The sequence below is a fragment of the Cyclopterus lumpus genome, chromosome 15, assembly GCF_009769545.1.
Source record: "Cyclopterus lumpus isolate fCycLum1 chromosome 15, fCycLum1.pri, whole genome shotgun sequence".
Lineage (NCBI taxonomy): Eukaryota > Metazoa > Chordata > Actinopteri > Perciformes > Cyclopteridae > Cyclopterus > Cyclopterus lumpus.
Window position 1 is genome coordinate 7,145,908 of NC_046980.1, and position 17,321 is coordinate 7,163,228.

A 17,321-nucleotide genomic window follows, 5' to 3' on the forward strand; every position below is an offset into this window, starting at 1 on the left:
CATGATTGTAAGTCGTTTTGGATAAAAGCGTCAGCTAAATGACATGTAATGTAATGTAATGTAATAAATAAAATGGCAATAATCTCCCAATAAACAACCAGCTATACTGCCAAGCGGCTGATAACTAACTGATAACTGATAACTGATAGCTGATAACTGACAGCTGACAGCTGATAGGGCGCCTCCTACCGGCATAAGGAGACGTGCTCTGTTGCAGTCAGTGCTTGGTTCAGTTTGTAATGTGGCTAAGCGATAGCTAAACGAATGCAATATTTACTTCCAATTAGTAATCCATATTATTAGCTGAAACTATATTCCGAACTGAAGCATTTGTTCATTACTCAGGACCTACTGACTGGTTCAGAATGAGGCTTGAGCAGTCAATGACGGTATAAAACTGTGATTAAATATTGCTTCCAAAAAGAGTGCTTCTCTGTACCCAGTCCCACGAGATGTCCCACGAGAGGTCCTTGAACATAAATGAGCACAAAGAATGTGAGGCGGATGAGTTCAGCAGTGTGCAAGATTCAGACACCGAGATGCACATGCACTCACTCAAACAACTGAATAAATAATATCCTTGTCGAAACCATAATAACAACTCAATTATACATGATATATTATATTATATTTTATTATATTATATAACATATTTATTTTACTTTTCATACTCAAGGTAAGATTAATGATGCTGATAAAGCCTCTGTAGTCACATTAAGCTATTTAGGACTTTAAGTTATTTATGTTTAACTTTTGAAAAACATTTCATACGTATCCCACCACTGCCTGCACGTGACTTCGCAGAAATGACTCTTCATTGCATTGGAAATGTGCAGCAGCAGTCATTCTACTTCAAGGTACAATTTGAGGTCGTAAATTACAGTGTCAACAGCAGATGAAGTGCCCTTTGTGTTGTCACGCCTGATGAACGAACAGACGATGTGCTGCTGCCCTCTCGTGCACACCCTGTGCCCGTGTTGTCATTCATAAATCATTGAATAATTCTGAATGATCTCTCGGAGACACCTCGCTCCTTCACGTATTAACAGCATGCCTCTGCAGCGCCTTCACAGTCGCCCTCTTTGTCAGGTAAAACTGGATGGGCACCTCCCTTCTGGGCGTGGCTCAAACTTTGGGGACCTTGTTCAAAAAAGACATTTCTCCCCCGCACAGTTGACGCAACCACTGGGATATTAATCTTTCGGGAATAACGGGGACGGTATTTTCCAGTGCACGATACTTACCTTCAACCAGCAGCCAAATGTGCCTGTACAAGTTCATGTGTGCGATTACCACGAGAGCGTTATTCCTCATCGTCTCTCTGGTCAGCGTCTGGAGGGTGATATGGGTGAAGCACGAGCCCAAATACTGGCTCCTCACTATCCTCTTTCTGCCGCTTGTCGTTGAAATGATAATAACGCTTAAGAGTCGAAGGGGACAAGATTATAAATGGTAAGACGAGGTGCATGCATGAAAGTGTTTGTAAAATTATATAGATGTTATGCTGAGGGTGCAACTTTACTGGAACGTAATGTAGGAATATTTGTGTGTGTCTTTAAAACTAATCTTAACAACCTGGTTTGAAGACATTTTCTATGCTGAATATATTTTGAGTATAATGCACGACTATTTGTTGCTTTTGTCATCCCTTCCCCCACCGCCCTAAATACTCTGCATCCTGGCTGTCCCCCCCCCTGCTGCTATTGTTTAACGGGTCGAGGTCTGTGACGGTGACACTGGGGTGGTACCCCCTAACATCCCCCGTACGTTGACTAATTGACTAATCGTTTCAGCTCTAAACAATTGTAATATATATAACCATGCTTTACAATTAAAAAAATTCCTGGTGTGGGACTTTTGAAGACAACATTGAGGGGTTTTATCTCCATCTTTTTCCCCCACGCGCCTTCTTGAAGCTGTGTTGATGAAGGTCTTTTGGTTGTCTTGCAGGTTTTCTCCGCCCATCTTCCTGTTCCTCATCAGTATTATTCCTTCCATCTGGATCCTGGAGCTCCACAACCAGCATGAGAAAGTCAACATCTCTCAGGTGCAAACACACTTTAAAAAAAACATGTAATCCAATGACAGATGTGTGTGGGTGTAGCTACAGTTTTATTGACATTCAACATTTGCTTTTAAGCTTTACATTTTTAACCAGACGCACTAAAAAAGTCTCTTTCAACGGTTTTCAGTGCAAAAAGCTCAACTCGTGGGAGAATCTGCTTAATGTGATCACTCGGAACCAGACTGGAAACCTGACATACCAGAACTACCTGGAGGTAAGAGTGGCACACTGACAGATTCATACAACGTCACTTTCCTTGTATAGGCTATACTAACATACTCTCTTTCATGATATACCTGGAGAACTGAAATGAACAAGCGTGAGAAATATAATCCAATCTTCTTAACAATGCTTATTGTTCTGCTAAAGAGCAGTGTGCTTGGAACGTCACTCATATTGACTTATTGTCAGACTTTGATGTGTCAAACAAAAAACTAAACTTTTGCAGTCACTTGATTTTAGTCGACTAAGATATTTAGTTTTTATTACTATTTTGCATATACGAAGAGCCAATAACCTTAATGAAAATGATTGGTAAACCATGACTAATGCTTTTAAATAACACAATTTGCCTTCAATTTTCTGTAAAAAACACATGTACAATTTAAAAAAGGAACTTTCTTATATCCTTATTTTTCACTCCAACACCCCTCTATAGTGGCACAGAGTATAATCCTGTGTTTGTGAGAGGTGGTTTTCTAAATCCTAAATCTGATGACAAGCCAGCACAGGTATAATATGGGATCCTTGAATGGAGTTACTCTCTACGGAGTGGGGTTACGGTCAGATTCCCCGATTGCCATTTTGGAAGGAATGGAGAAGAGAAAACAATTAACATTAATAGTCGAATGCAGCCCAATGGTTTAAACTATTCAGAAAGAATCAACCAAAGAGAGAAAGAAAGGATCTTCCTACAAACACAGGCCTGGATTTTGGGAAAAGCCGCCCTCTCTCTTTCATCTCTTAGATGATTTAGAGATTTAGAGCCACGGTCGGCAGAACGTAAAATGTCAACCTATCGTATTAATAACAGGATAAATGACAGTTAATAATTTGTTTAAACACTATCCTCTTCTGCATAGAAGATAAGCCGGAAAAACTGTTGCTGTACAGGCTTTTAAAAAAGACTGAATATCACTTGCATATGATAAGAGACGGATAATGTATACCCTAAAAGCAGCATGTAGATAAAGAATAAAAGATGTCCAACAATTGATCCTTGAGGAACTCCACAGGCCAGGGGAACCATAAATACACGCAACATCTTAAATAGTAAGAAAACCACACTCAGACAACTGGCAGCGTCACAGAGGTGTGAGCTAGCTCCATATTGAAGGATGCAAACCATTAAGTTACTGACAACGAAATAACTCTCAATTTCTCCTCCTTTTCCAGCAATTTAACCAGGTGTTAACGACTGTCTGTGCCAACGACTGGATCCTGGCTCTTCATCAGATCCTGCTCCTCCTCCTCATCGTTGGGAAGTGGCTCCTCCCGCTGGGAGGCGGAGTCACGCGTGATGAGCTCTCACAGCTTCTCCTAATTTTTGTTGGTACTGCAGCAGACATCCTCGAATTTACTAGTGAGACGTTGTCAGACGTCAAGTGAGTGGCTAATCATGCATTGCATATAAGTATGTTCACGCCGTACATAATCTGTGTCCCCAAATCATGACATTGCATCAATGCATTAATAAGTAAACAGCAGCTTCCCATTGACTTTGACTTATGTATATATGTATATACTATGTGTCTTTTCCAGAGAGAACAGTCCTCAGCTGGTCTACATCATCTTAGCTGTGTGGACTTGGAGCATGCTGCAGTTCCCCTTACATCTGGCTGGTCAGTGTGTGTGTTTTTGTATGAAACAAATAACTTTGGTGCCTATTATGCAGTTACAGTCGTGTACTGGTGTACATAACCTCTTCTCAGTGTGGGTCAATCCAAACAATGTGTTTAGTCAGCAGCGTCCAGGCCGGAGCTTTAAGTAAACAGTGAAAAGCAGTTTGGCTCCCCAGTCAGCGTTTGTCATCTTATTACCCAAAAAACTATTTTCTCTTCACAAGCCATGGTAAAGTCCCTACTTTCAGACATGCAGTTCCAAAGAAACACTTATAAATCACAAACAGGAAGGCTGTATTTATTTTTATTGTAGAAATGTTGGCTGTCTTTAGGAGGAAATCCAGTATCACGCATCCATTAGCTAAACAGCTTTGGACTGACAAAGTCTCCAGATCTTAGCCTAAGATAAGAGGAATCAGCCCTTTTCAGGCAAAGTCTTTCTGCAACTTATTACACTGAGCAGAGAAAAAGATCTGAGGGAACAAAAGATAGTTTTTCATGAAAGACAGAAAGAAAGAAAGTTATGACGTGATAAGAAACAACGTTACTTTGTTCTCGGAAATGACAAGCCACCACTAATGATCTCAATTATTCATAATCCGACATTAATCAATGTACAAATGGATGTTGAGATTCTTCATAGTGATACCTTCATGTGTAGCTTCACCATTATTCTTCACTGAGAGCACTCATGTGTTCTGTTGTGTTTACTAATGACGCTGTGGCTCAGTGGTGCGCAGGGTCATCTTTCAATCTGTTTTATGTTCTTCACAAAGAGGGCTTGCAAAGTGTCATCGGAGCCTGAGTTTATGTTGCTGGTTATAAAAGTCACCATCACTGCAATATCCTCATCAAGCACCATATCTTGAGTTGGGAGAACTGCATTACATTCACTAATGTGTGTCTGTTTTTTAAAATGTTACATGGTATGACTCCGTCTTCGCTGAGTGATTTTATTAAACAACGCACTCTAATGGCGCGTTCACACCAAACGTGTTGCGAATATTCGCAATGCTTTACTCGCGTCAGTTTATTCGCCAGTCAAGTTGTGTTCATTTGTGTCTTTCGCAACCAGTTGCGAAAAGGGTGTGTGGCTTATCTCAGTGGCTTGTCTCCGTAAAAACAGTTATAATTTCCGCCATCCACCGCGGTCGAAATAACTACTAGTTGGCAACCAAACGCATCTGTGCATTGACTTTGCATGGGATCTAGACGCGCGAAAAACTTCGTAACGCATTTGGTGTGAACGCCCCATAAGTGGCAGACACACTAGATGGAGAAGAGGTGATTGTGTCATCTCACATAGGTCGAGCTCTTTTAGCAAATCTCCATTTTATGTGACTTCAGCGAACTCGGGGAATGCTCTTCCATCACACATCCGCACAAAAAAAACTCAAACATGGCCTTAAGGAACGGCTTGTTGCCAATCAGGTGTGAAGCATTAATGTACCCTCTGTCCTGCCTGCCTGTTTGGTGTTTATGTGCATTTGTCTTGTTCAGTGTTGATGTATGTTATGTGCCTCAGTGTTATATATGTGCTCATACTGTTGGTACACTTTTATTTTGCTTATATGTGAGATTGTTTTTGTCCATACGTCACTGTCTGTCTATCGATGAATCTTAGTTGCATTATGTTATTGGAAATGTTGTAATTTCAGGCTGCCTTCAAAAAATCTGGCCAGGGACAGCAGATGAAAACGAGCCACTCTGGCTCACTCTGGTTCACTTGTTGTGTTACTGTTGATTGGTGTGCATTGTCCCTGTAAAACAAACAAATTACATTTAAAAAATCAAGAGGATCGGCGGTTTGATCCCCGGCTCTGCTAGCCCATGTCGATGTGTCCTCGGGCAAGACACTTAACCCCCAAATTACCCAGATCGGACCACACCCATCTTCAAACTCGCCATTCACTTTGATCTCCACTCCACACTTGTAAAGCTTCGTGACTTCATCTTGCACGGGTTGTGACGCTATTTCTTTACAACATGATGTCCACAGACATAAACACCTGGCAGAGTGCTTCTGCGCTAGTTTACCGCTACGTTGTCTCCGCGATCACATTCTGCCCCGATGACAAACACACAGGCTCACAAATGATAACAATACCAGCCACAAGCTGTCTGCTGGTACACATAACCAAGGCAGACACACCACAGACTTGTAGCTAGCTATAAACAAGAGAAACTCCACTGTGGCTGCAGCCACAAACACACTTCACTCCTCAAATCCTCCAAAACAAAAGGTCAATAATGAGTAGCTAAAGTTAAATCCAGGTTAAAACCTTTCTGTCTCCCCATTTTTTTTTTTTTTAAGTGGTGAACTCCAAACCAGATAGTGATGACGAGCAGGGGTCCAAGGAGGTGTCCCTATTGTCTAAGCACAGCACGGACATTTGGAGCGTCATTGAGGCCTTGTTCATCCAAGACGGGCCTTTCCTGGTGGTCAGGCTCACCGTCATGACCTACTTCGACGTCTTCCACCAGATGCTGGTGTTCTTTGCCATCAAGAACTTCCTGGTGGTCATACTGAACTTGTACAGGTTGGTTGTTATATGCCAGCAATCCCGCAGTAGAGCCAACCGGGGCAGCGCCGTCCCGTGTGTTTGACGAGTCCTCTCGCGGGGGAATCGGGGAGACGGAGAGATGTTACTCTCACATTTGTCACACCAGACTGATAAGAACTGCAATTGTAGCAAGAAGAGAAGGAAATGCTTGCTTTCTGTTTTCTTCTCACAATGTACTTTTAACTCTGTGGAGGAAATGACCTCTCATCTTGTGAGGAAAGAGCCTGGAAGACGTTCAAATAAGGAAGTAAAAAGTTTAAAGAAATACCCTCAATGCTACATAATATTGTTTGATGTTGTCCCATTCGTATTTACACCATTTCAAGGCCTTGCAGTCTCTCACGCCGGGTGACGTCAGTAAGTCCTTAAGGGTTCAGGGTTTAAGCCTTAGGGGAGACATTAGGATTGGACCATGATGTGTTGACTGAAGCTGAGATTGAGAGAGAGCATTTCCTTGATTTCACCCAGACAGGAAGTTAGAATTGATTGTGAAAGCATCTAATGGTAGTTGCTGGTTTGAAAAAGCCACCTTATCAGCACAGGACACGGAAGGCCATAAATTCTGTTTTTTTAAAACATTTGAATGGGGATATAAGTCAAAAAGTCATGACATTTATTATCTCAAAAGTTTTGAGTTGTATGTGTGTCTTGCCCTTTAAAGCTATTAATTACTTACTCTTTTTATATACTTACTTATTGTTCAGATTGTAACGGGTATGACAATAATCAGGGAAATATTATGGATTGGAAAAGAAGGGACCAGAGCAAAACAGGAAAAAGGTCAAGTCAGTTTTATTTTTTTATATCTAGCCCAATAGCACAAATCAGACATTTTCCTCAGAGGGCTTTGTAATCTGTACAGCATACGACAATTTATATCCTTTTACACCCTCGCTTCAGATAAGGAAGGGAGAAAAGAAATGTGATAAAAAGATGTGGGGGGGGGTCCAAGTCAAAGAAATATTATATGAGCACATTACTTTGCATGTCAGCACAATACCATAAACAAACGTGGTCCCAAAGCACCAGCTGTGCCAGCACATACAGTAAGTGAAACCAGGCTACTGTTTGGGTAAGGAAGGGAAGATTTCAGACAGTGTGATGAACAGCTTCTTGTTAAGCGGAAGAGAGCACAGGGACCACAGGAAGACAGGAAGTTAGAGATTTACTGGATGACATGGAGGCATAAAGTGATGACTGAAGCTGAGATTGAGTTAACCGAAACAGGATAAAGACGCCTTATCAGTATTGTGTCAGGAAAGCCATGAATTATGTTTTTTCTTTTTACATTTGTATGGGGATATTATGTTTGCAAAATAATGTGTTATTCTGTACCTCTTGGATAATTGCCCTTTAAAAATATTTTTTTTAAAGGAGAAATATTTTATTCACTAGTCAAAAAGTCAACAGATTTATTGTCTATTATCATTTAAAATAAAGAGACTGAAGTCACTTGAAATTTCACTCAGGTAATCAACTCAGTTTGAGTTGTGTGCACGGTTTGCCCTTTTAAAGCTAATTACTGTCGGCTTTATAATGCCAAATAATCTGTATTATAACTCCCTGGTTTACAACTTCAACTCAAACTGTGTATTGTTCAACTGTGCAATTTTTTTCAATGTTTATGTCAAGAATAAATGATGTGAGCATGTTTGCACTTCTCAACTGACACCTAAAACAAGAGTTCACCATACAGTAGCTTCTCTCAATATTAAAATTAAAATCCACATTAAAAAAAAATGAACATTGACTGATTGTATTCTCTACATCTACAAACACGGACCACTGTCTCCCCACAGTGGACATCAGAGTATTAACACCCACATTTCTTCTCTCACAAAAGCTACTAACCACCATATAAGCCAACATAAATATAAACTATAACATTTATTTTGACAAATAAAATAAAGAATAATTAAAACAAAACATGTATTTTGGGGTGAAGGGTTTTGTGTCTGCAGTTAGCAGTGTAAGCAACTTAAAATTATTTAATTTGTGTTACTGTCTTTACTTTTCTATATTTGACACACACATATTTGTTATTATTGTATTCAACCCGTATTTAAAAAGGTGACATGGCTAAGGCAGCTGCATAACAAGTGAATCAATAACTAACCACAAGAAATCATAGAATCAATATATTGATAAAATATTAAAATTGTAAAGGATCAAATAGCCATGTTGGTATAACTTTGACAGGAACAAGTCAATATCTCGGATTTAGAGTTTTTATTGTAAAGAGAACTGGAGAAATATACTATGTATCTGTTTCTATAACTTAACTATCGGCTTCCTTGTTAGAGTGCGCTGGGATGCCCCCTTGTGGTCACTTTATGTACTGCATCATCTCACCTACTTTCTCATTTCTCTTCTTTTCTACCTTTCCTCTCACACCCCGCCCACTCACTGCCCACCTGTTCAAATCCCAAAACATTAGAGAATGAACCAAGTTTAATATTATTACAAAAGTGTTGCTTTGGAGTCAGGAATCAGGTTAAACTGGCGCTTCGACAGTTGCGGTTTTTTCTTCTTCTTCTTTCTGGCTGTAATATGACACAGTGAATGGGGCTGGGCCTGATTCAGCTTCTCCAGCACGGACAAGCCCAGCCCTTCAGGTCCCGAAACAGGTTGCATGACACACTCGGGTGGGGCTTTTTTTTTTCTCGTTTAATCTGGAAGGCTGTCCACACCACACCTATTGACACACGCACACTCTCTCTCTGCGCAAAGACGCACAGGACGCTCTAACAATCCCACGGACCGCTCGCGCTCCTTTCTTCAAAAAAAGAAAAGAAAACACCGCTCCGCACACTCCGATCCTCGGTCATGTTTCGCTGCGGGATCGCCTACCCTCGGTGCAGGTGGATCGTGCCCCTGCTGCTGCTCTTCGCCATTATTTTTGACATTATCGCCATCGCGGCCACGTCGGGATGGGTCGAGGACGAGGAGGGCAAATCCCACTACGCCAGTATGTGGGAAGAGTGCCGCGGCAGGAACGACAACTGGGACTGCAGGTCGCTCATGGAGTTCTGTAAGTGTGTCCGCCTTCTCTCCATTTGCACACATGATACAGGTCCCGCTGAACAATACGACGAGAGCGAATGGGGGGGAGAAATGCGCACGAGATAAGACGTAGTTTTTTTAATGTGTGTGTGTCGCAGGGGTGTGAAAGTCAACATTCACATCGTGTAACTTGAAGGACTCGACCTCTGAATGCAACCCCAAACCCCCGGCGGAAGGGGGCGGAAGGGGGGAGGTTGAGGCCTACAAAACTCTCACTCAGTCAGCCGGACTGAACTTTGGCTTCAACTATTCACTCGCCTTTTTCTTTTTTCTTTATCTTCCCCAGTTTGAGAAAAGGCAGCAGGGAGTTTTCATGCTGTAAATAAAGCACGACAGCCTTTTTGTTCAAGTTAACTTAGACTTTGAGGCGCCTCCTTTTTACAACAACAACAACAAAAAAGTTTACTCGTGTAGTCCAGTATCACATACATTGTCTCAGGCCCTCAAGCATCAACGGCTCCATGGTAGAAAACCAGAAGAAATCTTTTAAAGAAGCAAATCAAAGAGAGGTCCCCCCCCCCCCCCCCCATTTCTACGAGAACCACTCATTCAAATGATACCACTAACAATAAAAACATCCCAGATGTTTGTTGTTGTGAGAGGAGCAGAGTTGAGTTTCTAAAAAAAAATGTTAAATTAAAAAAACAGCGTAGTCTGTCTTGGTTTGCTGGGGGCCAAACGCACAGCAAGTCTTTAAACCACAAACTCACAACAAGGCCTAAAGCAGATTTAGAATATGATCAATTTGTTTGTGACCTTCTCTCCTGAAAAAGCGGATGAGAAGAAGATTTAAAGATGTCCGTCTGTCAGACGTGATAACACAAATATGGATATTCATAGACTAAGTGTTAATGACCAAAGACACAGGAAATCACTGACACACTCACGCACTCTGAAAGTGTGTTGAACAATAACTGCGAACACAGCAGACTTGTGTTCTCTCACACTCTCCTCCTCCTCAGGTTGTATTTGTGTTATTCCACACCCACACGGAGCAACAAAGACAGCACTGTAGCTTTTATCACACTCCGTGGAAGTCGGCTAGAGCTGCTAAACTGCACGAAGCTCCATATTGGAGGCATGGCCGACGGTGTGAATGCTTCCGTCAGCTCCAATGAGCTACATTCCTGAACTTTTAAAGCTGCTATATGAACAGTTTTTAGTCACTATGACATAACCTGTCGAATCCCGCCCTCGAGACTAAGAGGGACGGGAGCGTCGGTTAACCTCTGGCAAGCCCTTCAATTATCTGACATGGTGCAATGTAGGGCTGCAATGATTAGTTATTGATTGCCAAAAGAACATTTGGATATTTTCTGAAAAGAATGAAGAAAAAACAGCAAATATTTGAATTTGATGCTTTTTAAAATCAATTTTGGGTGTTTTCGGACATCTCCTCTTGACTTGTAATAGTAATTTATTGCTGTTTTTAATTAATTTCATGCCCTGGTGCAATGTCCTCTCTTTTTATGACAGAAGATGTATAGTTTTAATCGTTGTTGGTGAACTCATTCATGTGAACTTGTCTCATCTAGATGGAGCTTCCAAATCCCATCTCTTTGTCTTATTGTGTGCTTGTGTTCCTGTGTGTTGGTTTGACGAAGTCCAGACCTTTTACTTTCTTCACTCCATCTTGGCAATTATGAGTGGGAACTAAAAGAGGTTCCAACACAAAAGGTTTTTATTTAAAGAAGTGTTTTTTCATTCTCGCTTCTGGCCTCATTTGGAGCTTCAGAGTGAGTCGTTTTGACTGATCTGCTCTCAGCAGGACTGAAGTGGTTCAACAGCTGCCAGAGAGCAGATACATTTTTTTTGCTGTGAGGTTCCTCTGAGCATTCTTGAGTTACAGTTCTGGTCTACATACTTGTGGGGATATGTTGGGGAACTGAAAACGGAGGAATCAAACATGACAAAAGGCAGCAGTGAATATTGGCATCGGACCAAACCCACTCCCCGTATTTGTGTGGAAGCGGCAGCTCTCCTGTGAATTACAGGAGTAAACATGTTTTGGTAAAAAGCGTGAAACGTAGACAATTACCAGTTAAAATGGAGTCGTAGCTGAAGGGAAGGACGATGTGACGATAAATAACCGATCAACCAGGATATCGAAGAAGTGCCAGTTTGAGCAACATTTTATTTGTATAGTATTTTTACATCAATGCAATGAAACACAGTGATTTTAAATTGATTGGCTGAAAACCAACATTCCAGTCTGTGTATTTTATCCATTAACTGCTTTTCCCAATTTGATTTCCTGAAAATGTACCATACCCCACAATATATTTCAATATTAAATTACAAGAGTCCAACCAACTATTATTTTCATCCTCAATTAATCTGCCAGTTATCTTACTAGTTTTGTCTATAAAATGTCAAAGTGTCTTCTGATTCCTTATTTTATCTCAAAGATATGCAGTTGTACTGTCACGTATGACAAAAAAAAGAGCGTTTGGCATTTTTACTGGAACAACTACTACTAGTGATTAATGGATTATCAATTAGCCAATTTAACCTTTTGAACCCTGACCCTGAAAACTACATTATACCTTTTTATAGGAGAGTTTATCTATCTCACACAGGGCTGGGCGATATGGAGAACATTATATATCATCATATTTCTGACTAAAAAACCTTTTGTAAGAAAAATGCAACAATATTGTTCTGTTGGTGCTTTCACAGAATATTAACACGATGAGATAATCATCAGTAATGTGGATTTATTGACTTCAGTGGGTTAAAAGCAAAAAAAATAGAACAATCACGTCACAACAATGCAGCCTTTAAAACCAGGAAAAGACAACACTTATCGCCACATATCAATATTACAATATCCAAAACTTCAAACGATAGAATTCATTTTTACATTAATTAACATCACTCACTTTCTAGCACCTTTACCATTGACTTCCAGTCATATGATTGTAAACTGAAAGTTTTTTTGTGTACGAGTATGAATTCAAACATTGGCCCTGTGTTTTCCAGCTGCCGGCTGGTTTGGTTTCCCATTTTAAAAAATGCTTCGCAAGAAAGCACAGGGGGGTCGAGTTGATCTGCCTGAAAGCCCTTTTTCCTCAGACGTCTGATGAATGTTGTTTTTGATAAGACCGGGGCGGAACAAACGAGGCCAAGCGGGAGACTCGCTGTGCGTTTTGCTTTGTTGAATATTTATAGTCCCAGTTTGAAAGTGAAGGAGTGCAGCCTGATCTCTTAAGTTTGGATCAACGGACGTTGAGTGCAAGTGCAGAATGTCCCCTAAAACAGAAACATGGCACGAAGACCAAACATGATAACACAGAACACTGTCGTACATGAAGTATAAAATATATATCGAGGCAACAAGTTGAGCACCTTTCTGTCTTTTAACTTTATAGTGTGTGGAAGTAATCCCAACGCTCGCATGTCCCCATGCACGTTGTAAAAAAAAAGCAGTGATGCTCTGTTCCCACAAAACCACAGAATGCTGGAATGCAAAGATAATTATTTTTGGTAGAACAACCTTATGTTCACCCCAAAAAACCCAGATACATATTGTTCCTCCTACTCCCAAGTGCTATTTATATCCATCTAGATTAGTTTGGTGTGTTTTCCTAGTGTTGGAGATATCGGCTGTAGAGATTGTTGTGCGCAGTTTCATGGAGGAAATATTTAGTATGAACCATAGTTTAATGAACCGCATACATGATTTCCATTATGATTGTTCTTTGTCGTAACGCCATTATGTGGCGTTCATGTGTTGTAAGAAAGGCCGACATCATTCACACGTTGTGTCTAATCTGGAAGAGGGATGGTTAAAACAAACCACAGGGGAGGTTCTTTTGTGTCTTTTCTCATGGTTTTGCTGGAGTTTACCTAATGCACCGAATCACAAAGTGACTTTTGTGATTTCATGACCGCTTTCCGTAGCTTTTACTTCGTGCTTCTTCATCGGGGTGAAATGAAACCAGTCAAACTAGTCTGGTGTGTGTCTGTCTGTGCACGGTGAGAGCAACACCTCAGGCTGAGGCAGTTAGGGAATGACCTGAACACACAGGGGGGGGGGGGGAATCATTTAGGGTGTTGGCCGATCCAGTAACAGCGTATCGGGTGTAACTGCATGTTGAGAATGCACTCAGTGGGCTTGGCTTTAGTCTTAACGCATAACAACATTATCTGCATTAGTGTTTGTTTGTCTGATGATATTTGTCCTGCATGTTTAAAGCTTAAATGCATCGACACGTTATTATTTTAAACATGTTCAGAACACTTATGAAAGAGGAATGAGATGTTTTTCTCACAGAGGTTATTTTTACACTCGGCAGCAACTTCCACTGAAACGCGTTTATTATTATTATTATCGTGCAAGACTTTTTAGGAGAATATTAATTGTAAACAAAAATACTACTACTAAAAAGAAGTCCGCTTGCACCTCTCGCTGTTAAACTGTTAAAAACATAACACTAATAAAGGGAGTAACATAAAACTATAAAAGGGTTAAATTCCTAAATTCCCGATAATGTCCTGACTTTAACAGGTTTTTAACAGTATTTCCATTTGTGAACATGTAACTAACTAGTGTGCTTGTTTGTGTGGATACCTCAGCTTGGGCCCAGGCAGTGGCTGCTCTGATGATCATCGGCCTCATCATCCTCATCATCGCCTTCATCATCGCCTGTGTGGCTCTGTGCTGCACGCTCAACCTCAATCTCCTGCCTTTCATTGGAGTTTTGCTGATTATTGTTGGTAAGATACTCACGCATGCAATGCAATATACATATTTCAATTTTACTCTTGAGAGAATAAAGTAATACTGTAGTACTTGGGCTGCCTGACTACACCAAAACGACCAATCACTCAACTAATTTTCTGAACATAAATATCGAAATTAAAATGCATTTAACAAGACCATGTGGTCGGGAGTTTAGTGTCATGTCATGATCATAGTTTTGATGAATAGAAAATAAAAAATAAATACAGATTTCCATTAAATTTGCCAAATGAATACTAAAAGTAATTGAAAGGTCGTTAACAAATCATGGACTGACTCAAGAGGGAGTGTGAGCCGTCAAGGCGAGGCAGAGAGAGACTAAAGTTAAAAGAATGACAGAGGAGTGAAAGAGGGAGCCAGAAAAAGTCCAATTCAAGCTTCCTTTAGAAAGGATACTTAAGTTGGAGTGATTTAAAGGAGGAAAACCAAAGAAAGGGGTGAACACGGTGACGTGGGACAAAAGGAGTGGAGGAGATGTTCTGCTACAGAAGGAGGGACGGGCGACGTTTTGTCGTGAGCAGGAGAACAGCTGGAAGTTGATGTGACTGACTGACCACAGAGAGTCTGAATGGGGGCGGAGCCAGACAAAGACACGCACTCAATGATGCATACGGGTGATGTCTGTTTTTAAATGTGCCGGAGGGAGTTAAACTTACTTTTGTATTTGTTTCAAACCGCTGCAGCTCCCAGAGAAATTTGGCACAAGGAGAAAGATTACAATTATTGGACCATATAAATCATCCAAGATCCTTGTACTGCACTTATTGATATAATACAATGGTTACTTTGTGCTCATCATTTGTTGTACTGGTTTGTTTTTCCTGTGTTTTTTTATGTGTTCATTTTGTTTCCTTTTGTTTATTTCATTCTCTTTGTAAATGTTTTCTGAAGAGATGGTTAAAAAGGTGGTAAAGGGGTGATTTTCATAGTAAAATATGATTTTCATTCAGTACTTTTTGTTTTGCACCAATCTCTTAAATTTAAAGTATCAAAATGCTATGATCGCTACAGAATATTTGCAGTGATGGTATCCATCTCGGACATTCGGAATAGTTGAATCCACTAATATGCATTGGAAAATAATGAGCAGTGGTGTTACAAATGGGCTAAAACAAGTTCACTACAGTCCTTTAACTCCTCTGTCAGGTCTCTAGTATCGTACTCCTGGTCTTGCGGAGCCAAAAAAAACAGATGACGTTCTTCCCATAATAATTTCTGATGAATAATGAGTCACTGCCTGCCATGTCTTGTCTTTACTTTACTTTACTGCCTCGCCTCACCAGATATCGTTATGTTGACGTAACTCTTACACGCTCTTGTGAAGGTATTTTCCACACCCTGCTGTTGGTGTTGGCGTAGATTCGTCCAATCAGTTGACTTAAAAAGGTCACCTCTCTTTGTCACCCTGCAGTGGTTATCCAGATCATCGCTCTCATCATCTACCCCGTCAAATTCAACGAGGAGCTGTTCGAGGGCCACTATTACTACACCTGGGCCTACGGCTTCGGCTGGGGAGCCACCATCCTCTGCATCGGCTGCGCCGTCCTCTTCTGCTGCCTGCCGCGCTACGAGGATGAGCTGACCGGCCTGGCCAAGACCAAATACCTTTATTCCTCCGCCTAAATACTAAGCCTGCACCCCCCCCCACCCACTAACAGACATTTCCACTCTGAGCTGGATCGGCGCTGGCCAATGAAGATTTTTACACTACCATTTCATCAAAGATCCACGATGGCTCAGTTCAGTTCGGTTAGATTTGGCTCGGCAGTGGGGAAAAACACCTCCAGTCCGAAGCGAGAGGTGCTTCTTACTGGAAGTGGACTGTAATTGGATGTCGCATCTGCTTTAATGTACAAACCATAGTCTTCATCCTAGAAAGAAAATAAACAGTTTTTTACCATTCTGCATTTGAGTGAGACATCTTCCTCCTCATCTTCCTTCCATCTTCTTCATTTTACCTGGACTTTTTACCAGTAATTCTCAATGCAAGATCACCTAAGTGCACTTAACCTAAGGGAATTAATAATGTGTAAAGCATAGCATTTTATTTTATAACGACCTTGGTAGAAGAGAAGTTTGTACTAAAACTTGCACAGGGTGCAAAATGAATCATTAATCATAATTTGGTTTTGTCCCATGTGTTACAATTAATTTCAATGTGTCTTTTACACTGTATGTGGTTGTGTGTGCAAAGGCTTGGAGTCAGAAGATGAATGTAATCTACACATATGGAAATGTGGTTTAACAGTTGCGTTTGCACGTTTTTAGGATTTATTATTTTTGGATAATTCTTATCTGCTGTCACTCACTTACTACCAAAGGGGTTTAACTGTGGGAGTTTGCTGTGCTGTCTTTGTATCTGTTCTGAGCACTAACAGTACACTTGTTGAGTAGACACAGGATGTGACATTTTATTGACTTGACTGCAGTTGTTTCATCTCTGGAAGCAAATTCAGATGGATTTCCAATAAACTTGATAATCTTTCGTGTAAATTTAGAAAAAACTGTCAAAATGGTGTATTAAAGGGACCAATATGAACTCTGAATCTCCTTTTTCATGTCTTGTTGCCTCCAAAGTAGAGAGTGCATCCAGAGAGAAGACTTTCCGTGAGAAAAGATTAAAAGAGGGACCAATCATGTATTTTCTTAAAGCCCTGTGCAGACATACTGTGTGTAAAACCGGTGCCTTAGCTTCTTTGGTGTTGTGTTTATGAATGTGACCATGTTTAATCCCTGTCAACAGTTACATTTCTCTCCATGCTAAAACCAAATTATTGCCCAAACCAGACCTAGTTATATTGTTTCTATTACATTTCTAAAGGAAAACTGTTCAATCAAGAGTCAACATCCATAAAAGAAAACATGCTTTTACTTTCTACTTTTTTAGAATTAAATCACTATATGGGTATATAATGTACTATAGAGAATGTGTTATTAACATTCACCCACTTCTGGAAATCACGCGTCTGTTTCTCTGCTGTCGTATGAATTGATTATTTTTCGGTAGTTTGTGTGTTTTTATGCAATAAAAAGTTTTTTGTTTT

At 40.5% G+C, this 17,321-nt stretch overlaps 2 protein-coding genes across 2 annotated transcripts; both read left to right on the top strand.

Annotated features, from left to right (window-relative positions):
* The first annotated feature begins 1,261 nt into the window (after positions 1-1,261).
* LOC117744289 (transmembrane protein 26-like) lies at positions 1,262-6,513 on the top strand. Its single transcript, XM_034552484.1, has 6 exons — positions 1,262-1,452; positions 1,951-2,047; positions 2,193-2,279; positions 3,461-3,669; positions 3,827-3,906; positions 6,221-6,513. Exons 1-6 carry the CDS (start codon positions 1,262-1,264, stop codon positions 6,511-6,513), a joined length of 957 nt encoding a protein of 318 aa, XP_034408375.1.
* A 2,555-nt stretch (positions 6,514-9,068) lies between these two features.
* perp (p53 apoptosis effector related to pmp22) lies at positions 9,069-17,321 on the top strand. The gene is made up of 3 exons (XM_034552605.1): positions 9,069-9,501; positions 14,112-14,252; positions 15,689-17,321. Exons 1-3 carry the CDS (start codon positions 9,297-9,299, stop codon positions 15,898-15,900), a joined length of 558 nt encoding a protein of 185 aa, XP_034408496.1. The 5' UTR covers positions 9,069-9,296; the 3' UTR covers positions 15,901-17,321.